The sequence below is a fragment of the Pseudophryne corroboree genome, chromosome 7 (assembly GCF_028390025.1).
Source record: "Pseudophryne corroboree isolate aPseCor3 chromosome 7, aPseCor3.hap2, whole genome shotgun sequence".
NCBI lineage: Eukaryota > Metazoa > Chordata > Amphibia > Anura > Myobatrachidae > Pseudophryne > Pseudophryne corroboree.
The window spans coordinates 171,417,347-171,444,753 of NC_086450.1; the positions used below are offsets into that span (position 1 = coordinate 171,417,347).

Genomic DNA, 27,407 nt, shown 5'->3' on the forward strand with positions numbered 1-27,407 from the left:
TTGAAATGCTCGCCGAGTTGTGAAGTCTGCATAGACATACTGTGTGGGCGAGAGTGTGTATGCTTACCAAATCAGAAGCTATGTCAGTGGGTCTGCAGCCATAGTGTGTACCCAGACTAACAGTCCAGGTACTAAGGATAACCATGCTTGTGCATAGATCGTATAATCAAACTGAATGAGGTACAGGTTGAGTATCCCTTATCCAAAATGCTTGGGACCAGAGGTATTTTGGATATCGGATTTTTCCGTATTTTGGAATAATTGTACACCATAATGAGATAGCATGGTGATGGGACCTAAGTCTAAGCACAGAATGCATTTATGTTACATATACACCTTATACACACAGCCTGATGTCAATTTTAGCCAATATTTTTTATAACTTTGTGCATTAAACAAAGTGTGTGTACATTCACACAATTCATTTATGTTTCTTATACACTTTATACACACAGCCTGAAGGTCATTTAATACAATATTTTTTATAACTTTGTGTATTAAACAAAGTTTGTGTACATTGAGCCATCAAAAAACAAAGGTTTCACTATCTCACTCTCACTCAAAAAAGTCCGTATTTCGGAATATTTGGATATGGGATACTCAACCTGTACTAATTAAGTAGCCTATGCTTAATCATGGATATCATTAAAACCTGAACTTTTAGAGTGCCTTGAGGACCAAGTTTAGGAACTACTGAATTATAGTGTGTGTTTAGGGACAAAGGGCCTAATTCAGAGGTGCACAGTCGCATGCGCAGCTGCAATTTTGTACACAGTGGACTTGGGAAAATACGCTAATGGCTCAGACGCAGTCTTGTGCATAGAGCGTCCAATGCCGGCATTTCACATCCGCCGCTTATGTACAAAAGCAGAAACATCGGGTGCACCATTGAACCTCTGAGGAACCCCATGCTGTCGCAGAATGAGCAGCTCTCCTAAGACACCTGGGCCTTTCCAGCTGTGTACAAATTCACAGTGGCTGATTATGGCACACCCAGAAAATGGTACCAAAATGCCTGCATTTTAGCCCCCCTTCTTTACCTCCTCTACACACTGACTTCCTGTCACTCACTTTGCGAACAGAACCTCTATGCGCACGCCATCGCTAATCTATCGATGTACATGTGCATTACAGCTTTTAGCTAAACAATGCTCCCCTACTCCCGCAATAGATATGGCGTCCACCTCTGAATCATGACTGACTCCTCCTGCTTCTTAGATGGAAAACAAGATGGAGATGACAGACATTTAAAGGGCATACAGATACCAATAGTCATGACAATGCAATCTAGGAACTTTAGCTTTTACTGAGCTACTCAATGGTACCAATAAATTTAAGGGCTGAGGGAATATTCTTGAGAATGTAAAGCAGTATTACAAGTAGAATTTGCCGGTGGGTTAGGTGCCAAAACCAAACAGCAAAATGAATATGTAGCCAATAAATCTAGCAGTGATCACAGATGCCATTTGTATGCGGGCTCCGCAAGGAATATGAAACTTTGGAGACCGTATTGTGCTGCCTTGGTGAACAGATAGGTTGCATTCTCATGAATAAACACTTAACCTACAACACGACTACATGCACTGTAAGAAGGCAAGACTGGCAAAATATCTATGTATGTTTTAACCATAAAACTTCTAAGTTTGAAAAAAAAAAAATTGTAACTTGATTAATATAGTTTTAAAAGTTGTATGCAATTCCAATTTAAGCATTTCATTTACGCTTGCTACTTTAATTGTAAAGGTGTTAACCGAGTAATGCTGAATCAACATAATTTTTAAAAATCGACCATCCCTGCAGATACCAAATAAGAAAAAAAGAAAAGAAAAAAAGCTTACAAAAGCAGACTTTACACCGTATCCTGGAACAATGCAGAAAACATCCCTTGAGTTCTGAAATAATTAAGAAAATAGATAACTCTGCCAGAACTGCGTTAGCAGAATCTCGGACAATCTATAAAAATGACAAACCAAAAGCGTTGATTAGAGAACCCTTGAGGATAATTATGGTTGTTTAAGATAATTACAGTAATCGTGATGTGCAACATAAAAAAATAATATATTTTTTTTTAATCAAGTTTGAAAGGATAAGATGTAATGAATAGGTTATACAAGGACTAAATGTGCTCTGTACTCTTAATGGATTCTATTCATCTGCAATTATTTAGCGTATATTACAATAAACTCTTAACTCCTAAATTACTGTATCTTGAAAAAGTCACAATATAGTATCAAAATTTTTTTTAGGAAATGGTTTCTTGCAATCACAATTTTTGGCTTATACATGTATTACAACCTTGGAACCAAAACACATTATTAATTAGTATTTTACTCTTGAATTCCATATTAATAATAATTATATAAAAAGGACTTTGAGGTCGGACAGAGATGAGCAGAACATCAGCAAAATTCTGCTCAAGTTCATCAGCAATTAGGAATGTCTACTTATGTGGTTTCCACCATCTGTTCTAAATAACAATAACAATAACAATAATTCAATACATCTAGGTACGGATACTCCAACAAGTAAGTTACTTGCAGGAGCATCTTACAATATTTTCCGCAGAGGTCCTACTGTTCTTCTGGTAGGAGAGCTTTCAGACATCATCTGGCCACATATAAATACAAGAATTATGTACTCAAAGAAAAACCTAATTTATACAGTACTAGCTGGAGTACCCGGCGCTGCCCGGGATTTTAAGAATGTCTGTTTACAAAAATAAATTTACGTTGGTTGGAGAACTAGTATATAGGTATATCTTGCTTCTCTGACGCACTTTGTGTAGTGGCCGGACCCCTTTTTAGTCCCCCAAGGGACCCTGCTCTTCCAACTATACAACTCTGTCTGTGGCTTCCTGCTGCCTCCAATCCCCTCCTCATATCATGTCAGTGCCCCTGTGAAATTATCGATTTTTTTTTACAGTTTCTTATATAGCGCAGCACATTATGTATCTCCTTATATACTCTGTGCTGCTGGGGGACCATGCTACTTCCACTATATAACTCCCAGTGTGTGGGTTTGTTCTACCGTCATCACTGACAGTACTGTCATCACGGACATATAATGCATGTCCCAATATAGTCTCTGCTGCTGTCAGATGTGTAGCAAGTTTGGTGTAAATTGCTCCAGGCATTCCACAGTTATGCTGTCTGCTGACATACTCTGTGCTGCTGTCCCACCTCTAGGGGTGGTAGGGGTGTTTGACCCCACAGTGTTGGTTTCCAGATGGTAAGGCAGGCATTCCCAACCGCGGTCCTCAAGGCACACCAACAGTGCAGGTTTTAGTGATATCCAGGCTTCAGCACAGGTGACATAATGAGTAGCTCAGTTATTTTGATTTAACCATCTGTGCTGCAGCCTGGATATCACTAAAACCTGCACTGTTGGTGTGCCTTGAGGACCGTGGTTGGGAATGCCTGTGGTAAGGCATATGTATACCAATTTTTGAGTACATTGCTCCAGCAATTCTGGAGTTATGCTGTCTCCTGATATACTCTGTGCTGCGGTTTCTCCCCCTAGGGGTGCTAGAGATTTTTAATTGTTTTAGTTGCCTCCGCCGTGTTTTAATATGCTCGTATGTAAAATTTCACGATCTTCGCTTATAAACTGTAGATTGTATAGAAAGACAGAAGGACAAATTTTCGCTTTATATAGTAGATATACAAGTTTTGAAAAATGTATTTCCCGTAACAGGGTCACTGTGGTATTAAAGGAAAGATCATCACATTCTAAGCGTGTCTTTGGCTGCTCGTTCTCATTGTAACAGTACACACTAATGAGAACACATCCATCTAAGCAAACACAGAAACATCTTATATAAAATAAATGAAATGGTATAAACACACACCCCATATACGGAAAATACTGACAGTTACTAACAGCTTCTGACCATCACCCTACACCACTTATTAGGGGCCTACCTTAGTCTCAGTTTTTAAGTAAACAATCACATTTGTAGTAACCCTCTTGATGAATTATCACAGATGAAGAAATGAGAGTAAAATTTTTAGAGGGGGTACCCCAATAAGATATTACAACAAGCACTTGGTAGGGCAATGAGCATGCCTAGAAATCAGGTTTCTACTGTGAGCAAAAATAAGGCATATACGGCACAAGTATGGGTAAATAAGTATACTACTCCTAGTTCCCACTTAATGAAAACAGCCAAAAAGTACTGGTCGGTGGTTCGGGATGATCCTGGTTTACCATCCCCAAAGCAAAAAAAGCCTACGCCCAGGAGAGGAAGTAACATCAAAGATTTAATTATGCACTCAGTTATAATGGGATTGAATGGACTGGGTGAGCAGCATATCTTGACCAAGAAAGTGGGTGTATATAGGTGCTTTGGTTGCACAACTTGTACATACCTTGAAATAGGGGATACGTTTGCGCATTAAGATTATGTACGCACTTGTACTAGCACATTTGTTGTATATTACGTACATAGTTATGTCAGGAAAACATCCAGACAATTTAAAGAACGCATGGCTATGCATCGTAGTTCAATTAGATTGGCTATTGAAGGGAAAGAAAAAAAAATGACTAGCCTGTGGCTATACATTTCAGAGACTGTAAGCACTCATTGGCTTCTTTAAAGGTATACAATTATAGACCACGTCCCGGAGAATTTAAGAGGCGGTGATAGAAACAAAAAAACCTCCTAAACAGGAGGCAATGTGGATCTATACATTAAATAAGGTACAACCTTTTGGTCTAAATGAATGCTCATCTTTTAAGCTTCATCTAATTACATTGGCTATAAGTTGCAACAATGTGGCTTTTCCTCCTCAAGAGTAATATGTTATAATGTATCTGTATATTTTTATGTACTCCCGACGTCGGTTTAAATTAACGTAGAAGCAGTACAGCATTAAAAAAATGTTTAAGTCCGTTGAAGGACACCATCATTGTATAATAAAAAAATAAATAAATAAATATATATATATATATATATATATATATATATACACATACATACATATATATATATATATACACACACACACACATACATACATACATACATACATACATACACATAGTACTGTGCAAAAGTTGTAGGCACGTGTCTTCAAAACAGCATAAATGCTTCTAGGTACACTTGCACGGAGTTTTTGAAGGAACTCAGCAGGGAGGTTCTTCCAAACATCTTGGAGAACTAACCACAGATCTTCTGTGGATGAATGTTTGCTCAAATCCTTCAGTCCATTCATGTAATCCCAGGCAGACTCAGTGATACTGAAAAATACAGACAGGTACTTATCGATCATGCAATACCATCACGGATGCCTCTGACATCAAATTTATGTTACAGCAGGACAATGACCCCAAACATACAGCCAATGTCATTAAGAACTATCTTTAGCGTGAAGAAAAAAAAAATAGATTTTACTTACCGGTAAATCTATTTCTCGTAGTCCGTAGTGGATGCTGGGGACTACGTAAGGACCATGGGGAATAGACGGGCTCCGCAGGAGACAGGGCACTTTAAGAAAGAATTAGGATACTGGTGTGCACTGGCTCCTCCCTCTATGTCCCTCCTCCAGACCTCAGTTAAAGAAACTGTGCCCGGAAGAGCTGACAGTACAAGGAAAGGATTTTGGAATCCAGGGTAAGACTCATACCAGCCACACCAAATAACTCATGATAAACTTACCCAGTTAACAGTATGAACAACAGAGCATCAGATAAACCCTGATGCAACCATAACATAACCCTTATGTAAGCAATAACTATATACAGGTATTGCAGAAGAAGTCCGCACTTGGGACGGGCGCCCAGCATCCACTACGGACTACGAGAAATAGATTTACCGGTAAGTAAAATCTTATTTTCTCCAACGTCCTAGAGGATGCTGGAGACTCCGTAAGGACCATGGGGATTATACCAAAGCTCCCAAACGGGCGGGAGAGTGCGGATGACTCTGCAGCACCGAATGCGCAAACACAAGGTCTCCTCAGCCAGGGTATCAAACTTGTAGAACTTTGCAAAAGTGTTTGAACCCGACCAAGTTGCTGCTCGGCAAAGCTGTAATGCCGAGACCCCTCGGGCAGCCGCCCAAGAAGAGCCCACCTTCCTTGTGGAATGGGCTTGGTAGCGGCAATCCAGCCGCAGAATGAGTCTGCTGAATCGTGTTACAGATCCAGCGAGCAATAGTTTGCTTTGAAGCAGGAGCACCCAGCTTGTTGGGTACATACAGGATAAACAGTGACTCAGTTTTTCTGACTCTCGCCGTTCTGGCCACATAAACCTTCAAAGCCCTGACCACATCTAGCAACTCGGAATCCTCCAAGTCACGAGTAGCCACAGGCACCACAATAGGTTGGTTCATATGAAAAGATGACACCACTTTTGGCAGAAATTGTGGACGGGTCCGCAATTCTGCCCTGTCCACATGGAAAACCAGATAGGGGCTTTTATGTGACAAAGCCGCTAATTCTGACACACGCTTAGCTGAAGCCAAGGCTAACAGCATGACCACCTTCCACGTGAGAAATTTTAACTCCACGGTTTTAAGTGGCTCAAACCAGTGTGATTTCAGGAAACTCAACACCACGTTAAGATCCCAAGGTGCCACTGGAGGCACAAACGGGGGCTGAATATGCAGCACTCCCTTTACAAACGTCTGAACTTCAGGAAGAGAAGCCAGTTCTTTTTGAAAGAAAATGGATAGGGCCGAAATCTGGACCTTAATGGAACCCAATTTTAGGCCCAAAGTCACTCCCGACTGTAGGAAGTGAAGGAAACGGCCCAGCTGGAATTCCTCTGTAGGGGCATTCCTGGCCTCACACCTAGCAACATATTTTCGCCATATACGGTGATAATGTTTAGCCGTCACGTCCTTCCTAGCCTTTATGAGCGTAGGAATAACCTCATCCGGAATGCCTTTTTCTGCTAGGATCCGGCGTTCAACCGCCATGCCGTCAAACGCAGCCGCGGTAAGTCTTGGAACAGACAGAGCCCCTGTTGCAACAGATCCCGTCTTAGAGGCAGAGGCCATGGGTCCTCTGTGAGCATTTCTTGCAGCTCTGGATACCAAGTCCTTCTTGGCCAATCCAGAACAATGAGTATTGTTCTCACTCCTCTTTTTCTTATGATTCTCAGCACCTTGGGTATGAGAGGAAGAGGAGGAAACACATAAACCGACTGGAACACCCACTGTGTCACTAGTGCGTCTACAGCTATCGCCTGAGGGTCTCTTGACCTGGCGCAATACCTCTGTAGCTTTTTGTTGAGGCGGGATGCCATCATGTCCACCTGTGGCAGTTCCCACCGACCTGCAATCTGCGCGAAGACTTCTTGATGAAGTCCCCACTCTCCCGGGTGGAGGTCGTGCCTGCTGAGGAAGTCTGCTTCCCAGTTGTCCACTCCTGGAATGAACACTGCTGACAGTGCTCGTACGTGATTCTCCGCCCATCGAAGAATTCCCTGCTCCTTGTGCCGCCTTGGCGGTTTACATGAGCCACTGTGGTGATGTTGTCTGATTGAATCAGCACAGATTGGTTGCGAAGCAGGGTCTCCGCTTGACTTAGGGCGTTGTATATGGCCCTTAGTTCCAGGATATTGATGTGAAGGCAAGTCTCCTGACTTGACCACAGACCCTGGAAATTTCTTCCATGTGTGACTGCCCCCCACCCTCGGAGGCTTGCATCCGTGGTCACCAGGACCCAGTCCTGAATGCCGAATCTGCGGCCCTCGAGAAGGTGAGCACTCTGCAGCCACCACAGAAGAGACACCCTGGCCCTGGGGTTTAGGGTGATCAGCCGATGCATCTGTAGATGCGATCCGGACCACTTGTCCAACAGAACCCATTGAAAGGTCCTCGCATTGAACCTGCCGAAGGGAATGACCTCGTATGACGCCACCATCTTTCCCAGGACTCGTGTGCAGTGATGTACCGACACCTTTTTTGGTTTTAGGAGGTCTCTGACCAGTGTCATGAGTTCCTGAGCCTTCTCCGTCGGGAGAAAAACCTTCTTCTGGTCTGTGTCCAGAATCATGCCCAGGAAGGGCAGACGCGTCGTAGGTATTAGCTGCGACTTTGGAATATTCAGAATCCAGCTGTGCTGTTGTAACACTTCCTGAGAGCGTGCTACGCTGATCAGCAACTGCTCTCTGGACCTCGCCTTTATGAGGAGATCGTCCAAGTATGGGATAATTGTGACTCCTTGCTTTCGCAGGAGCACCATCATTTCCGCCATTACCTTGGTAAATATTCTCTGTGCCGTGGAGAGACCAAACGGCAACGTCTGGAATTGGTAATGACAATCCTGTACCACAAATCTGAGGTACTCCTGATGAGGTGGATAAATGGGGACATGAAGGTAAGCATCCTTTATGTCCAGAGACACCATAAAATCCCCCTCCTCCAGGCTTGCGATGACCGCTCTGAGCGATTCCATCTTGAACTTGAACCTTTTCAGGTATATGTTCAGGGATTTTAAATTCAATATGCGTCTGACCGAACCGTCCGGTTTCGGTACCACAAACATTGTCGAATAGTAACCCCTTCCCTGTTGAAGGAGGGGAACCTTTACCACCACCTGCTGGAGATACAATTTGTGAATTGCAGCTAACACTATTTCCCTCTCTAAGAGGGAGGCTTCGAATTCCAGCTTGTATCCCTGAGACACAATCTCTATAGCCCAGGGATCCACCTGTGAGTGAACCCACTTGTGGCTGAAATTTCGGAGACGCGCCCCCACCGGGCCTGGCTCCGCCTGTGGTGCCCCAGCGTCATGCGGTGGATTTAGTAGAAGCCGGGGAGGACCTCTGTTCCTGGGAACTATCTGTATTGTGCAGCTTCTTTCCTCTACCCCTGCCTCTGGCAAGAAAGGACGCACCTCGGACTTTCTTGCCTTTTTGTGATCGAAAGGACTGCATTTGGTAATACGGTGCTTTCTTAGGTTGTGAGGGAACATATGGCAAAAAATTTGACTTTCCAGCCGTAGCTGTGGAGACCAGGTCCGAGAGACCGTCCCAAACAATTCCTCACCCTTGTAAGGTAACACCTCCATGTGCCGTTTTGAGTCGGCATCGCCTGTCCATTGCAGAGTCCACAGGACCCTTCTGGCAGAAATCGACATTGCATTTATTCTAGAGCCCAGTAGGCTAATGTCTCTTTGAGCATCTCTCATATATAGGACAGCGTCTTTTATATGCCCCAGGGTTAGTAATATAGTATCCTTGTCCAAGGTATCAAATTCCTCAGATAAGGTATCTGTCCATGCTGCTGCAGCACTACACATCCAGGCCGACGCAATCGCCGGCCGTAGTAAGGTACCTGAATGTGAATAAATGGACTTCAGGATACCCTCCTGCTTTCTATCCGCAGCATCTTTAAGGGTGGCCGTATCCTCTGACGGCAGGGCTACTGTCTTGGATAAGCGTGTTAAAGCTTTGTCTACCCTAGGGGAGGATTCCCAGCGCAACCTGTCCGTTGGCGGGAAAGGATACGCCATAAGCATCCGTTTGAAAATCTGCAGTTTTCTATCTGGAGATTCCCAAGCTTTTTCACATAACTCATTTAACTCATGTGAAGGGGAAAAGGTCACCTCTTGCCTTTTCTCCCCATACATATAAACCCTCTTGTCAGGGACTGGGGTTTCCTCTGTGATGTGCAACACATCTTTCATTGCTATAATCATGTAACGGATGGCTTTAGCCATTTTAGGCTGCAACTTTGCATCATCGCCATCGACACTGGAGTCAGAATCCGTGTCGGTATCTGTGTCAACAATTTGGGATAGTGGGCGCTTCTGAGACCCTGACGGCCTCTGCGATGTAGGATCAGGCATGGGTTGAGACCCTGACTGTCCCAAGGCTTCAGCTTTATCCAACCTTTTATGCAAGGAATTAACATCATTTAAAACCTTCCACATATCCATCCAATCGGGTGTCGGCGGCGACCCCACATTCATTTGTACACGCTCTGTTTCCACATAGCCCTCCTCGTCAAACATGCCGCCACAAGCGTACCGACACACCACACACACAGGGGATGCTCTATTTGAAGACAGTTCCCCCACAAAGGCCTTTTGGAGAGACAGAGAGAGAGTATGCCAGCACACACCCCAGCGCTATATGACCCAGGAATCACACAGTAACTTCGTGTTAACCCAGTAGCTGCTGTATATACTGTTTTTGCGCCAAATTTATGTGCCCCCCCTCTCTTTCTACCCTCTTTCTACCGTGATTCTGCAGGGGAGAGCCTGGGGAGCTTCCTCTCAGCGGAGCTGTGGAGAGAAAATGGCGCTGGTGAGTGCTGAGGAAGAAGCCCCGCCCCCTCAGCGGCGGGCTTCTGTCCCGCGTTTTGTGTGTAAAATAATGGCGGGGGCTCATGCATATATACAGTGCCCAACTGTATATATGCTGCTTTTTGCCAAGAGGTTCCCAATTGCTGCCCAGGGCGCCCCCCCCCTGCGCCCTGCACCCTACAGTGACCGGAGTGTGTGGGTTTAGTGTGGGAGCAATAGCGCACAGCTGCAGTGCTGTGCGCTACCTCATATGAAGACTGAAGTCTTCTGCCGCCGATTGTAAAAGTCTTCTTGCTTCTCACGCCGGCTTCTGTCTTCTGGCTCTGCGAGGGGGACGGCGGCGCGGCTCCGGGATCGGACGACCAAGGGTGCGTTCCGGTGTACGATCACTCTGGAGCTAATGGTGTCCAGTAGCCTAAGAAGCAGGACCTATCTTCTGTGAGTAGGGCTGCTTCTCTCCCCTCAGTCCCACGTAGCAGAGTCTGTTGCCAGCAGATCTCTCTGAAAATAAAAAAACCTAACAAAATACTTTCTTTTTAGCAAGCTCAGGAGAGCTCACTAAGTAGCACCCAGCTCGTCCGGGCACAGATTCAAACTGAGGTCTGGAGGAGGGACATAGAGGGAGGAGCCAGTGCACACCAGTATCCTAATTCTTTCTTAAAGTGCCCTGTCTCCTGCGGAGCCCGTCTATTCCCAATGGTCCTTACGGAGTCCCCAGCATCCACTAGGACGTTAGAGAAACAAAGATTCCTTGAAGTTATGATATGGCTCCCACAGAGCCCTGATCTCAACATCATCAAGTCTGTCTGGGATTACATGAAGAGACAGAAGGATTTGAGCAAGCCTACATCCACAGAAGATCTGTGGTTAGTTCTCAAAGACGTATAGAACAACCTCCCTGCCAAGTTCCTTCAAAATCTCTGTGCAACTATACCTAGAAAAATTGATGGTGTTTTGAAAGCAAAGGATGGGGGGGTCACACCAAATTTTGATTTAGGAGGGTTTTTTTTTTTATAGTCCCAGACCTGGCACTCACCAAGGGCAGCACAACCCTGGTGGCAAGCTTACCGGTGTGCCTTCCCAGGGTACAACTCCTCCTCCTATGTATACTTGATATAGATATATATATATATATATATATATATATATATAATTACACGGGGCATATGGAATCCTGGCACCTTCTGGATTGCAGAAAATGTGCCAAAGCACAATATGTTTCCCTTCAACTCTATTGCCAACTTTGAACCAGAAACTTTGGCATATGGCTGCAGGGAATAAATTCTATTAGGAATAAAATCTTCTCTTTAATACATTTTTAAAGTGAAGATGCACAAGTCTACACAAGAAAAATCCCAGGAAACCTTTGTATATAAAATGAAGGAAATTCCCACTGTAGCTGAACAGTTTAACTCAATTAAAAATGTCTAAAGGAAGATTTACAAAATGAAAGATGCCACAGCCTATTCAACACCACAAACTGCCCTGGGTGATGGATCAATAAATTGTATATTTAGTACAATTCATGCACATTCAGGAGGTTATAAAGACTCAGTACTTGAACTGGATTTTGCTTACTAGAAAGAAATGTGTGCACATTTTTTTTTTTAAAGTTACAATATTTTATACAGAAGAAGTGTAACTAGTAAAGGAAACTGGCATATGCTGGGTCACATTAGCCTGCCCCTCCCCCACCACTCTGCCCCCCCTGATGCCCCACCTCCAGCTATCACTCCGTATGCATGTTGGAGACTGTATAGACCTTACACCAGTGGTTTCCAAACTGGAGCTGCAGGACACATGAAGGAGTGCCACAATTTGGTGATCAAGGACCAGACCAAAATAGTTTACGTCAATGTGATAGACAAAATGAAGAAAGCAGCAGCGCAACCCTGTCCACCACATAACTGAACCCAAAGAGGACAGGTAAGCACAATTTACTTAATTTCTGAATTCGGAATTTCTCAATAGGAACCTATTGGCCTAGGGGTTCTGTGACAAAGGGGTCTATTTACTAAGCCTTGGATGGAGATTCTCTCCATTGGATTTAAGTCCCAGCAAAGATTATGTTATAACAAAGGAACTTGTCAAGGGGTGGGATATATTAGTTAATAAGTGAACACTCCATTCTCGAAGTTGATGCGTTGGAAGCAGAAAAAATTGCAAGCTTAAGGATATGAGCGACTTTTGACAAAGGCCAAATTGTGATGGCTACACAACAATGTCAGAGCATTTCCAAAACAGCAAGACCTGTGGAGGGTTCCCAGTATGCAGCAATTAGTGTTTTCCAAAAGTGGCCCAAGAAAGAACATCCGGTGAACCGCTGACAAGTTCATGGGTTCACAAGGCTCATTGATGTGTATAGGTAGTAAAGGCTAGTCCGTCTGGTCCAATCCCAAAGAAGAGATGACACCAGGATGTACTATGGGAAGAAAGCAAGCTGGCAGAGGCAGTGTGATGGCCCGGGAATCCTTGGGTCCTGGCATTCATGCCGATGTTGCTTTGAACAGCACTAAACTCAAACAATGTTGCAGACCGCATTACCCCTATCATGGAAAAAGTATTGCCTGGTGGCAGTGGCTTCTTGCAGCAGGTAATGCGCCATGCCACACTTCAAAAATTGTTCATAAATGGTTTGATGAACATGACAAAGAGTTTAAGCTGTTGAGGTGACTTTCAAATTCCCTAGAACTTAATCAGATCGAGCATCTGTGGGATGTGTTTGGGGGGAAAGAAAAAGAAAAAAAAAAGGGTCTGAGCCGTGGAGGCCCCACCTTGAAACTTACAGGACATAAAAGAATCAGCTGCTAAAGACTTGGTGCTAGATACCACAGGTCATCTTTAGAGGTATTATGGAGTACACACCTCAGAAAGTCAAATGTTTTGGTGGCACGAGGTGGGACATGCACAGTATTAGGCAGGTGGTTTTAATGGTACAGCTGATAGGTGTAGATTCTTTTGGAAGACTAATAGCCAAGTATTTAACAAAGTAACTGAAATAAAATAGGAGGTAATACTGCCTTTAGGTCTTATTCATATTATTATTTTCAATATTCCACAGTCAACGTACAAATGAAGATTAACTTAACAGGGGTTGGGAATGTGCGGGATCCCGGCTGTGAGATTGCTGGCACTCACCATGCAGCGGGCTCGCCACAGGTTCTATTCCCACTCTATGGGTGTCATGGACACCAACAAGTGGGATTAGTCTCTGTTAGTCAGCATGCCGACTGGCGGGATTGTGAGCAGGCGGGATGTAGGTTCCGGTATCGTGACCGCCAGTCACATAACTACATCCCCTTACCAGGTTTTGAATAATATTTGATGTTTTTGACACGGTGATTTCCAGAAACCATTAAATTAAAAATGTTCTAGAATAGCAAATTTCAAGCATATGGGTAAAATGCATCAGAGTTCATGTGAACTTTGCTTCAGTGATTAATAAAGTTTTCCATGTGATGACATGCTTTGTACTTTTACCAATACCATCCATTGTGCTGGTTGCTCACGTTAACACATGACAAATCATTCATCCTATTTTTATTGCAGTGTTCATGCACTCTTCAGCCTCCAAATAATGTCTGAACAGTGGATAAGCATGCACAACGCCTCAAAAATAGGAATTTAATACCTACCAGGAAAATTCCTTTTCTCGTAGTCCATAGGGGATACTGGGATGGATTAGTACCATGGAGTATAGATCGGGTCCATTGGAGCCTGGCACTTTAAGAAATGTTCAGTGTACTGGCTCCTCCCCTCTATGCCCCTCAACCAGACTCAGTCTAGGAAAACTGTGCCCGAGGAGACGGACATACTTTGAGAGAAGGAAAACATTAACAGCAGCGGTGAGGCAACGAACCAAAACACAAGATAAAAAAGGATAGACGCACTAGCCACAACAAAGGATAGCCACGCTAACAAAAGGATAGCAATGCTAACGAGAACAGTAACAAGGACAGCATCAGTAGACTCAAGCAATAACTTACAACCAGGAAACACGATGCAGTAAGGCGGGAGCCCAGTATCCCCTACAGACTATGAGAAAAGGTAGGTATTAAATTCCTATTTTCTCTTAACGTCCTAGGGAATACTGGGATGGATTAGTACCATGGGGAAGTCCCAAAGCTCCCAGAAAGAGGGGGAGAGTGCTGATACCCCGGCAAAGCCACCTGATCAAACTTAAGGTCCTCACTGGCCAAGGTATTGAACTTATAGAACGTTACAAACGTGTTCGAACCAGACCAAGTAGCCACTTGGCACAACTGCAAGGCCGAGACGCCCACGGGCAGCCGCCCAGGAAGAACCCACCGACCTAGTGGAGTGGGCCTGAATAGAACTCGACAGTGGCAAAGCCACAGAAGAATAGGCCTGTTGAATAGTCAACCTGAACCAATGAGCAATGGACTGCTTAGAAGCAAGACATCCAATCTTGGTGGCATCGTAAAGGACAAAGAGGGAGTCAGACTTCCTGTGACGAGCTGTCCTTTTGACATAAATCTTCAAAGCCTGAACCACATCCAAAGACTTTGGAGCAACTGAGGCGTCAGACATCACTGGAACCACTATCGGTTGATTAATGTGAAAAGCCGAAACCACTTACGGCAAAAACGTTTGGCCAATTCCGAGCTCCGCCATACCCTCATGAAATATAAAATAAGGGCTCTTACAGGATAAGGCCCCTAATTCCGACACACACCTCGCAGAGGCTAGCGCTAACAACATGGCAATCTTCCAAGTTAGAAACTTCAACTCCACCCTGTGTAGAGGTTCAAACCATTCCGACTGGAGAAAGGTCAGAACCACATTGAGATCCCATGGAGCTGTGGAAGGGACAAAAGTCGGTTGAATGCAAAGAACACACTTCATGTCTGTACCTCCGGAATAACAGCCAGCTGTCTTTGGACGAAATCTGAACTTTGATGGAGCCCAACCGTATGCCCATATCCACTCCTGCTTGCAGGAAGAGCAGAAAACGGCCAAGTAGAAATTCTCCAGTAGAATATCTTCTACCCTCACACCAAGAAACATATTTCTTCCACATATGGTGGTAATGTTTAGACGTGATAACCCTGGAGGGAAGACCTTTTCTGGCTAGAATCTCCCTTTCAACCTCCAAGCCGTCAAACGTAGCCACAATAAGTCTGGATAGATGAACGGCCCTTGTTGAAGAAGATCCTTGAGAAGCGGCAGAGGCCAGGGCTCTTCTAGAGACATGACAAGGAGGTCCGCAAACTAGGCCCGGCGAGGCAATTCCGGGGAAATCAGAATTGCGTGAACGCTTTCCCTTTTCAGTCTTTTTAGATCTCTGGGAATGAGAGGAATTGGAGGAAACCGGTATACAAACTGGTAAGTCCATGATGCAGTCAGAGCGTCCACCGCTGCAGCCTGCAGATCCCTCAATCTGGAACAGTAGCGACGCAGCTTCTTGTTGAGACGAGAAGCCATCAGGTCTATCTGCAGACAGCCCCAGCGGTGAACCATCTGTTGAAACACCTAAGGGTGAAGGCCCCATTCCCCCTGTTGGATGTCATGCCTGCTGAGGAAGTCCGCTACCCAATTGTCCACTCCCGGAATGAACATGGCAGAGATGGCCCTTGCGTTGGTTTCCGCCCAGAGGAGTATTCTCGACACCTCTCGCATTGCGGCCCTGCTTCATGTTCCTCCCTGTCTGTGTATGTACACCACCGCTGTGGCGTTGTCTGACTGCACTTTTATGGCCTGATGTCAGAGGAGATAGGAGGCCTGTAGAAGAGCATTGTAAATCGCCCTGAGTTCCAGAACATTTATCGGAAGCAAAGACTCCTGACGCGCCCACTTCCCTTGGAACTGAGCCCCTTAGGTCACAGCTCCCCAACCGCGGAGGCTGGCATCCGTTGTCAGCAGAGTCCAAGACTGGGTTCTGAAACTCCGATCCCCCACAAGGTGAGAGACTTGTAGCCACCACAACAGGGAGATCCGTGCTTTTGGAGACGGAGATATACTCTGGTGCATGTGCGGGAGAGAACCCTGACCACTTGTCCAGCAGATCCAGCTGGAACGGATGGGCTTGGAATCTGCCGTACTGGATTGCCTTGTAGGAAGCCACCATCTTGCCTAGTAGGCATATGCAAAGGTGGTCTTGTGGGTCTGAGCACAGAGCAGACCATAGCAGACCAGTGCAGTGAAATAACACAGATTAGTGAAATAACAGAACTCCAGACAGCCGGAATGGAGTTATATAAAGAAGGATGAGACCAGCACACAATGCCACACAGTCAAAGCAGTACTCTGCTGGGCATAAACCAGAGCCTTAGATAAGGCAGCTGGCGTTTGTTATTATCTATTTGCTCCCCCCTTTTTATAAACCCCGATACCAGTACAAGGTGATTTTGCAGGGTCTATGGAGGAGCAGAGCGTTGCATGCAGCCTGGAGGTCAGCAGCCGCTGGAAATTGCACCTTTGAGCAGCTGGTTCCGCTCTCTGGGAAGCCCCGCCCCCATAATGGTACGCGGTCCCTCTATAAGATTATACTGGCTTTAACCATTATTTTGTGCAAAACGGAGTAAAAACCCCTATTTACACCAGTGCCAGTGTGGGTGACCTAAGCGGGCACCGCAGCCAGGTGGCCACCGCGCCCTTATGCCGCCACTGTCACCGGGGACCCGCTAACTAGGACCCCGGTGTCTGTACTCACCGCACCTTCAGCATCTGTTAGGGGTGGCGGCATGCTGCCGGCGTGTGCGCACACCCTGGGGGCATGTGAAACAGCACCTCAGGAGCCATTGTCCTGTCAGCACAGATGCGAACCATTAACTCTATAGGTCCCACGATACAGGCAGATTGGTGCCAGCCAGTGCTGCCTGAAAATAATAAACTAAAAAAAAATTCTGAAGAACACACACTGGAGCTCCAGAGAATGCACCCGGCTCCTTGAGCACATTTTTCTAAACGGAGTCTGGTGGAGGGGCATAGAGGGGAGGAGCCAGCACACACTGAACATTTCTTAAAGTGCCAGGCTCCAATGGACCCGATCTATACCCCATGGTACTAATCCACCCCAGTATCCCCTAGGAAGTTAGAGAAAAAATAAGATTTTACTTACCGATAAATCTATTTCTCGGAGTCCGTAGTGGATGCTGGGGTTCCTGAAAGGACCATGGGGGATAGCGGCTCCGCAGGAGACAGGGCACAAAAAGTAAAGCTTTTTCCGATCAGGTGGTGTGCACTGGCTCCTCCCCCTATGACCCTCCTCCAGACTCCAGTTAGGTACTGTGCCCGGACGAGCGTACACAATAAGGGAGGATTTTGAATCCCGGGTAAGACTCATACCAGCCACACCAATCACACCGTACAACTTGTGATCTAAACCCAGTTAACAGTATGATAACAGCGGAGCCTCTGAAAGATGGCTTCCTTCAACAATAACCCGAATTAGTTAACAATAACTATGTACAATTTATGCAGATAATCCGCACTTGGGATGGGCGCCCAGCATCCACTACGGACTCCGAGAAATAGATTTATCGGTAAGTAAAATCTTATTTTCTCTATCGTCCTAGTGGATGCTGGGGTTCCTGAAAGGACCATGGGGATTATACCAAAGCTCCCAAACGGGCGGGAGAGTGCGGATGACTCTGCAGCACCGAATGAGAGAACTCCAGGTCCTCCTTAGCCAGAGTATCAAATTTGTAAAATTTTACAAACGTGTTCTCCCCTGACCACGTAGCTGCTCGGCAAAGTTGTAATGCCGAGACCCCTCGGGCAGCCGCCCAAGATGAGCCCACCTTCCTTGTGGAGTGGGCCTTTACAGATTTAGGCTGTGGCAGGCCTGCCACAGAATGTGCAAGTTGGATTGTGCTACAGATCCAACGAGCAATCGTCTGCTTAGACGCCGGAGCACCCATCTTGTTGGGTGCATACAATATAAACAACGAGTCAGATTTTCTGACTCCAGCTGTCCTTGCAATATATATTTTTAATGCTCTGACAACGTCCAGTAACTTGGAGTCCTCCAAGTCACTTGTAGCCGCAGGCACTACAATAGGCTGGTTCAGATGAAATGCTGACACCACCTTAGGGAGAAAATGCGGACGAGTCCGCAGTTCTGCCCTGTCCGAATGGAAAATCAGATATGGGCTTTTGTAAGATAAAGCTGCCAATTCTGACACTCTCCTGGCAGAAGCCAGGGCTAGAAGCATGGTCACTTTCCATGTGAGATATTTCAAATCCACCTTTTTTAGTGGTTCAAACCAATGAGATTTTAGGAAATCCAAAACCACATTGAGATCCCACGGTGCCACTGGAGGCACCACAGGAGGCTGTATATGCAGCACTCCCTTAACAAAGGTCTGGACTTCAGGGACTGAAGCCAATTCTTTTTGAAAGAAAATCGACAGGGCCGAAATTTGAACCTTAATAGATCCCAATTTGAGACCCATTGACAATCCTGATTGCAGGAAATGTAGGAATCGACCCAGTTGAAATTCCTCCGTCGGAGCACTCCGATCTTCGCACCACGCAACATATTTTCGCCAAATTCGGTGATAATGTTGCACGGTTACTTCCTTCCTTGCTTTAATCAAAGTAGGAATGACTTCTTCCGGCATGCCTTTTTCCTTTAGGATCCGGCGTTCAACCGCCATGCCGTCAAACGCAGCCGCGGTAAGTCTTGAAACAGACAGGGACCCTGCTGAAGCAAGTCCCTCCTTAGAGGTAGAGGCCACGGATCTTCCGTGATCATCTCTTGAAGTTCCGGGTACCAAGTCCTTCTTGGCCAATCCGGAACCACTAGTATCGTTCTTACGCCTCTTTGCCGTATAATTCTCAATACTTTTGGTATGAGAGGCAGAGGAGGAAACACATACACCGACTGGTACACCCAAGGCGTTACCAGCGCGTCCACAGCTATTGCCTGCGGATCTCTTGACCTGGCGCAATACCTGTCCAGTTTTTTGTTGAGGCGAGACGCCATCATGTCCACCATTGGTCTTTCCCAACGGGTTACCAGCATGTGGAAGACTTCTGGATGAAGTCCCCACTCTCCCGGGTGAAGATCGTGTCTGCTGAGGAAGTCTGCTTCCCAGTTGTCCACTCCCGGGATGAACACTGCTGACAGTGCTATCACATGATTCTCTGCCCAGCGAAGAATCCTTGCAGCTTCTGCCATTGCACTCCTGCTTCTTGTGCCGCCCTGTCTGTTCACATGGGCGACTGCCGTGATGTTGTCCGACTGGATCAACACCGGTTTTCCCTGAAGCAGAGGTTCTGCCTGGCTTAGAGCATTGTATATTGCTCTTAGTTCCAGAATGTTTATGTGAAGAGACGTTTCCAGGCTCGTCCATACTCCCTGAAAGTTTCTTCCTTGTGTGACTGCTCCCCAGCCTCTCAGGCTGGCGTCCGTGGTCACCAGGATCCAATCCTGTATGCCGAATCTGCGGCCCTCCAATAGATGAGCACTCTGCAACCACCACAGAAGAGACACCCTTGTCCTTGGAGACAGGGTTATCCGCAGGTGCATCTGAAGATGCGACCCTGACCATTTGTTCAACAGATCCCTTTGGAAAATTCTTGCGTGGAATCTGCCGAATGGAATTGCTTCGTAAGAAGCCACCATTTTTCCCAGGACTCTTGTGCATTGATGTACAGACACCTTTCCTGGTTTTAGGAGGTTCCTGACAAGCTCGGATAACTCCTTGGCTTTTTCCCCCGGGAGAAAAACCTTTTTCTGAACCGTGTCCAGAATCATCCCTAGGAACAGCAGACGAGTTGTCGGCATTAACTGGGATTTTGGAATATTCAGAATCCACCCGTGCTGTTTTAGCACTTCCTGAGACAGTGCTAATCCCATCTCTAGCTGTTCTCTGGACCTCGCCCTTATTAGGAGATCGTCCAAGTATGGGATAATTAATACGCCTTTTCTTCGAAGAAGAATCATCATCTCGGCCATTACCTTTGTAAAGATCCGAGGTGCCGTGGACAATCCGAACGGCAGCGTCTGAAACTGATAGTGACAGTTTTGTACAACGAACCTGAGGTACCCCTGGTGTGAGGGGTAAATTGGAACGTGGAGATACGCATCCTTGATGTCCAAGGATACCATAAAGTCCCCCTCTTCCAGGTTCGCTATCACTGCTCTGAGTGACTCCATTTTGAACTTGAACTTCTTTATGTACAGGTTCAAGGACTTCAGATTTAGAATAGGCCTTACCGAGCCATCCGGCTTCGGTACCACAAAAAGAGTGGAATAATACCCCTTCCCTTGTTGCAGAAGAGGTACCTTGACTATCACCTGCTGAGAGTACAGCTTGTGAATGGCTTCCAACACCGTCTCCCTTTCGGAGGGGGACGTTGGTAAAGCAGACTTCAGGAAACGGCGAGGTGGATCTGTCTCTAATTCCAACCTGTATCCCTGAGATATTATCTGCAGGATCCAGGGATCTACTTGCGAGTGAGCCCACTGCGCGCTGTAATTTTTGAGACGACCCCCCACGGTCCCCGAGTCCGCTTGAGAAGCCCCAGCGTCATGCTGAGGCTTTTGTAGAAGCCGGGGAGGGCTTCTGATCCTGGGAAGGAGCTGCGTGTTGCTGTCTCTTCCCTCGACCTTTGCCTCGTGGCAGATATGAATAGCCCTTTGCTCTCTTATTTTTAAAGGAACGAAAGGGCTGCGGTTGAAAAGTCGGTGCCTTTTTCTGTTGGGGAGTGACTTGAGGTAGAAAGGTGGATTTCCCGGCTGTAGCCGTGGCCACCAAATCTGATAGACCGACTCCAAATAACTCCTCCCCTTTATACGGCAAAACTTCCATATGCCGTTTTGAATCCGCATCGCCTGTCCACTGTCGCGTCCATAAAGCTCTTCTGGCCGAAATGGACATAGCACTTACCCGTGATGCCAGTGTGCATATATCCCTCTGTGCATCACGCATATAAAGAAATGCATCCTTTATTTGTTCTAACGACAGTAAAATATTGTCCCTGTCCAGGGTATCAATATTTTCAATCAGGGATTCTGACCAAACTACCCCCGCACTGCCCATCCAGGCAGTCGCTACAGCTGGTCGTAGTATAACACCTGCATGTGTGTATATACTTTTTTGGATATTTTCCATCCTCCTATCTGATGGATCTTTAAGTGCGGCCGTCTCAGGAGAGGGTAACGCCACTTGTTTAGATAAGCGTGTTAGCGCCTTGTCCACCCTAGGAGGTGTTTCCCAGCGCTCCCTAACCTCTGGCGGGAAAGGGTATAATGCCAATAATTTCTTTGAAATTATCAGCTTTTTATCAGGGGCAACCCACGCTTCATTACACACGTCATTTAGTTCTTCTGATTCAGGAAAAACTATAGGTAGTTTTTTCATACCCCACATAATACCCTGTTTAGTGGTACCTGTAGTATCAGCTAAATGTAACGCCTCCTTCATTGCCAAAATCATATAACGTGTGGCCCTACTGGAAAATACGGTTGATTCGTCACCGTCACCACTGGAGTCATCGCCTGTGTCTGGGTCTGTGTCGACCGACTGAGGCAAAGGGCGTTTCACAGCCCCTGACGGTGTTTGAGTCGCCTGGACAGGCACTAATTGATTGTCCGGCCGTCTCATGTCGTCAAACGACTGCTTTAGCGTGTTGACACTATCCCGTAGTTCCATAAATAAAGGCATCCATTCTGGTGTCGACTCCCTAGGGGGTGACATCCTCATATTTGGCAATTGCTCCGCCTCCACACCAATATCGTCCTCATACATGTCGACACACACGTACCGACACACAGCAGACACACAGGGAATGCTCCTAACGAAGACAGGACCCACTAGCCCTTTGGGGAGACAGAGGGAGAGTTTGCCAGCACACACCAAAAGCGCTATATATATATCAGGGATAGCCTTATAATAAGTGCTCCCTTATAGCTGCTTTGTTATATCAAAATATCGCCATAAATGTGCCCCCCCCTCTCTGTTTTACCCTGTTTCTGTAGTGCAGTGCAGGGGAGAGACTTGGGAGCCGTCCTGACCAGCGGAGCTGTGAGAGGAAATGGCGCCGTGTGCTGAGGAGATAGGCCCCGCCCCTTTTCCGGCGGGCTCGTCTCCCGCTATTTAGAAAAATTAGGCAGGGGTTAAATATCTCCATATAGCCTCTAGGGCTATATGTGAGGTATTTTTAGCCTTTATAGGTACTCATTTGCCTCCCAGGGCGCCCCCCTCCCAGCGCCCTGCACCCTCAGTGACTGCCGTGTGAAGTGTGCTGAGAGGAAAATGGCGCACAGCTGCAGTGCTGTGCGCTACCTTTAGAAGACTGCAGGAGTCTTCAGCCGCCGATTCTGGACCTCTTCTGATTTCAGCATCTGCAAGGGGGCCGGCGGCGTGGCTCCGGTGACCATCCAGGCTGTACCTGTGATCGTCCCTCTGGAGCTTGATGTCCAGTAGCCAAGAAACCAATCCATCCTGCACGCAGGTGAGTTGACTCCTTCTCCCCTCAGTCCCTCGCTGCAGTGATCCTGTTGCCAGCAGGAATCACTGTAAAATAAAAAACCTAGCTAAACTTTCTCTAAGCAGCTCTTTAGGAGAGCCACCTAGATTGCACCCTTCTCGGCCGGGCACAAAAATCTAACTGGAGTCTGGAGGAGGGTCATAGGGGGAGGAGCCAGTGCACACCACCTGATCGGAAAAAGCTTTACTTTTTGTGCCCTGTCTCCTGCGGAGCCGCTATCCCCCATGGTCCTTTCAGGAACCCCAGCATCCACTAGGACGATAGAGAAATGGTTTGTACATGTGCTAGTGCAACTTGTTGTTGCAGGGGCTGTATAACAAGATTCTATAGCTTTGAGTAGTGTTTCCCCAACTCCAGTTCTCAGGGACCCCTGAAACTGCCCACATAACTAATGATTGTCTTTCAAACCAGCCAACAAGATGTTTTGGTTTTTTATTTACCTTTCCATGTATAAGCAGGGAACAGGTAGATCAGGTGGTAGAAACAAGGTAAAAATCTTGCAGATCCCATATCCTAGAAAAGAGCACCATCTGCTGTTCATTCAAGATGCCATCATGTCTACATCTGGTTGCTGCTACCTGTCTACAGTCTTCTGGAAGAAATCAGAATGAAGACTCTGCTACCCAGTTTTCTACCCCAGAGATAAAACCATCTTGAACATTTTCTCTGCTCAAGGTATTAATCCTGCTGGTCTCACTCAGACAGTGTATCCTTGGTGCCCATACGGAAATTTATGTAAACTGCAGCCATGGCACGGTCTGCTAGATCTTGATTAGCCATTTTGCAAGAAAAGAGGTCTACGAACCAGAGAATGGAACATCGATTTGAGCTCCAGCACATTTATCAGGCGCTTTGATTCCTACAAAGACTTTGCTATCAGGGCTCCATTTTTACCAGTTCTCACTATTTAGGGCTATCTGGTTAATAAAAAATAAAAAATAAAAAATAAATGTTCTTTTTGATTCGGAAAATATATGAATAAAAACCTAGTCCTTTAATTCCAGTGCTGGAGAGCAACAAACAATGAGTTTGAAAACAGGGATAGAATAGCTTCTTGTAATGCAAAATGTTTTTTGTTTTTTTGCCCCCTTAACAATGGTGATGGAAAATCATCTTAGCAGGGATCAGATTTAGGATATATCCCAGACTACTAATGTCTCAGCCAGGCATATGTTGTGCAATTAAATCAATGGTCCAAAAGGAAAAGCAGCTGGGCTCGCGCCATGAAACTTGCGGTGAGTAGACTGCCCATCATGTTCCCCAGAAGACTTGGGACCTAGATACCTAGCTGCACAAATCTGTTTACCTCTCTGCAGTCCTCCACAAGGAGAAGAGAGCTGAAACCAGGATGTCTGACCTCGACCCTCTCCCATAGATTTGAATAAAACAAGACACAAGGCCTTTCCGTCTATGGGCCTTATCAGGAAGACAAGAAAACCCTGTTGCTTGGTAGATAATATAATCCAGTTCAGGGACGAACAGATCTCTCTAGAGAATGAGAGCAACTTCATAGTCATCTTGAACTCTCATCCACCTCCCAAGTCTGAAAACAGAGAACACTGTGTGCTGCAACTTCTGAAACTAGGATCCTAGTGACCACACCAGGCCCTGGGACTAGTGCTGCACGCTCAGGACCTTTAGAAGAGCAACCTGTTTGGTACTTATAGAGAAAGGCTCAGGCGAAGACAATATGCTCCCCGTGGCTGCCATGGGAGGTGCCATGTAGGGAGAATTCTTTGCGAGCTTACTGAACTGAGTAACTACATTTAGAAGGATGTGCTAAAAGGATGGCACCTCCACTAGTAGTCAAAGCACTAAGGGACCGACTTACTTCTAATTTAGGGCGGGAGTCTGGCAACTGCCAAAACCTGCCACTCCATCACTTCTGGTACGATCTGTGCACCCACTTCTCCTATACAAGTTCTAGAGCTAGGGGAAAACCACTAAATTGCATACAAAGCCACAGAGAATCAGGAAACCACTTACCTCACAGTTCAGGCCTAATATCCTACACAAATACCACAACGGAACTGCCCATAAACAGGAGGAAGAGCTGTTCGTGGCAGCATCTACAGCTGCAGCTGAGGGGTACCGGATGAAAATAAAGACTTAAAAAAAAAAAAAAATCTAATACAAATTAAGAATTGCTCCAATAAAGCAGCCATAAAAACATGCTCCCAGTTCTGGCGGGTACGGAAAAAAAATCATTTTCGCAGACAGTGAGAGTATAGAGGAGAGGACCTTGAACTTCTGACGGTAAGTTTTAAAGTACCAAAGCTAATGCCTCTGCATTCTTTGCCTAGTGTTGGTGCCAGCCCATGGAGCAGCATTGAAATAAACTGCTAGCAGTTATTTGCAGTGAAAACATTTAATAATGCATGGGACAAACAAAGAACTGTTAAGACATTTAAAAAATAAGACTAAAACAATTCATAAAACACAGGGGGAAAAAGTAAACTAGAGGGACCCATAGGATCTTTTGGTCTCCAAATTCTATGTTTTTACATTGGCGTTTCATTATCTTTTCATATAGTACAGATCAGTCTAGTACTGTGCATTGTAGACAAATTTATCCACAAAACGTTTTCTTGTATTAAAAAAAAAAAAAAAAAAAAAAAAAGGATGAAAAATAAAACCTCTGCTTCCATAATATGAAGACTTGGGGTAACAAGCCTGTAGTAGGTCATTAATAGAAAATATTTAGTATTTTTGAGATGGCCTTGTTTTCTCCTCTTCATATCCAGATAAAATTTAATAAATTTGTCATGGACAAAAAAAAAAAAAAAAAATTTATATTTCTTCATTCATTTTTGGCAGTGCCTAAGAATTGTATTACTGTACATTTGCAGTACGTGGGGAAAAAAATACACTAAAATACGTGCACAGAGATTCAATGCAGTCGTTCACCAAATTCCTACTTTAGGAGAAATAGGCGAGGCTGAAATAAGTAAAAAAACAAATATAGTAGACAGTCAGCAGACGTTCTGGGAGGGATGTACAGTAATGACGTCTGAGATCACCGAAGGTGAGGGTTGCTGCTGAATCTTGTAAGTGAATGCCCCTTTAAAAAAAAAAAAAAAAAAACACAGATCGGCCAGCATCCTGCACTTCTGGCGATCTCGGACGCCATTACATCCCACCACATGTGTAACATTACAAACTGAAAAGTGCATGAAGTTCACGCACAAAAAATCATGATTTGGAGTGGGTTAAGGAACAAAGGAAATGTTTTGTTGTTTTGTTTTTTTAAATATAGTCTGTTCTATCCCCATAACAGGATGCTTGGGTGGAAATCCACTGGAGAGTACACGCAACACTACGGGCCACAGTATAGATCCTGCAAACTTCTACGATAATACTGTGATCTTTAGGTCCGATTCCTCACCAATTTATTTTGAGATTAAAAAAAAAAAAAAAATAGAAACCATTTGGCAGCTAATGCAAAGAGACTAGAAAATGTAAAAAGAAGCTTTATTAAAAAACAAACAAATTCCACGTTCTAAGTATGTATGCATGCAACAGTAATATGATATAAAGGTAGAAATACCAGTGGAAACTGTTGCTTTATTTCTATCTACTGAAAATGAACCCGTTATCTATCAATAGTAGAGGTCAGTCTGATCTAGAAATTAGCTATGAACCAGTTACATCAAGGAGGTGCCGCTTCATTATTTATGACACCAGAGTTCTATTCAGTGGAGTATAAGTGAATGGACAGGCTGCATTCTCAAGGCTATCAGCCAACTCAACAGATGCCACTGTGTGCAGATGACAGGTTCCCTTCATAAGCACAGGAGGGAGTCATTAAGAGCCAATATACAGAGGAAAGCAGCTAGAACTTGGCAACCTAACAATGATACCTACAATCAGGCCCGGCGCTACCCGCTCAGCAAAGGGATGCAGAGCAGCTAGGCGCCAGGTTGGAGAGGCGCTCTCCCTGCTCTGCATCCCTGTGCTGCACTGCCAGTCTCCCCTGCTGCTGCCGGCTGACAGGCAGCAGCGCAGGCAGCATGAAGAAGCCTCCTCCTCCCCCTGGTGACAGCGTCATTGTGACGGACTGAAAAGCGGGCAGAGCTACACGGGCTGAGGGGGTAAAGCTACACAGATTGAGGGGGTGGAGCTACACGGACCAGCAGACTGCTAAGGAGGAGGACATGCTGCTCCATTTCCAGCCAGCCAGACTGTAATAAGTGGAGGGAGAGTGAGAAAGTGTGAATGTGTGTGTGGGGGCCGGGGAGAGGGATGCGAATAAGATGCACTTCTGTTGGCGTTGTGTGTAAACTGCACTACTACCGGGGCGTTAGGTGTAAGCTGCGCTACTACCGGGGGCATTATGTATAAGTGGTGCTACTACGGGGGCGTTGTGTAAGCTGCGCTACTACAGGGGTGTTATGTGTAAGCTGCGTTACTACCGGGGGCGTTATGTGTAAACTGCGCTACTACCGGGGGCGTTATGTGTAAGCTGCGCTACTACCTTCCTTGTGAGACTGCATACCTTTTTTTGACTTGTGCTGTCCCTTTGTAATGTATGGGAGGGCGCAAATTTATAGTTTGCAGGGGGGGGCCGAACACCCTAACACCAGCCCTGCCTACAATGTCATTACATACAGAACCACAGTGAAAGTACTCAATTATGCAAGAGACAAAACACGACTTAAGAAATAAATGTGTAAAATATAAAAATGTATG

At 45.6% G+C, this 27,407-nt stretch overlaps 1 protein-coding gene across 10 annotated transcripts in view; it reads right to left on the minus strand.

Moving 5' to 3' along the window:
- Positions 1-27,407, minus strand: part of R3HDM1 (R3H domain containing 1) — a 222,315-nt gene that overhangs the window by 22,315 nt on the left and 172,593 nt on the right. For 7 of the 10 annotated variants that reach the window (XR_010181974.1, XM_063933761.1, XM_063933760.1 and 4 more), the window contains one exon: positions 1,839-1,892. The exons of the other annotated variants lie outside the window; for them this stretch is intronic. Coding sequence is in view for 6 of the 7 variants with exons in the window: in XM_063933761.1 (XP_063789831.1) it covers positions 1,839-1,892 (54 nt within the window). In the remaining variant the exon portion in view is untranslated. The remainder of the gene's footprint in view (positions 1-1,838; positions 1,893-27,407) is intronic. 10 annotated transcript variants of the gene reach the window in all.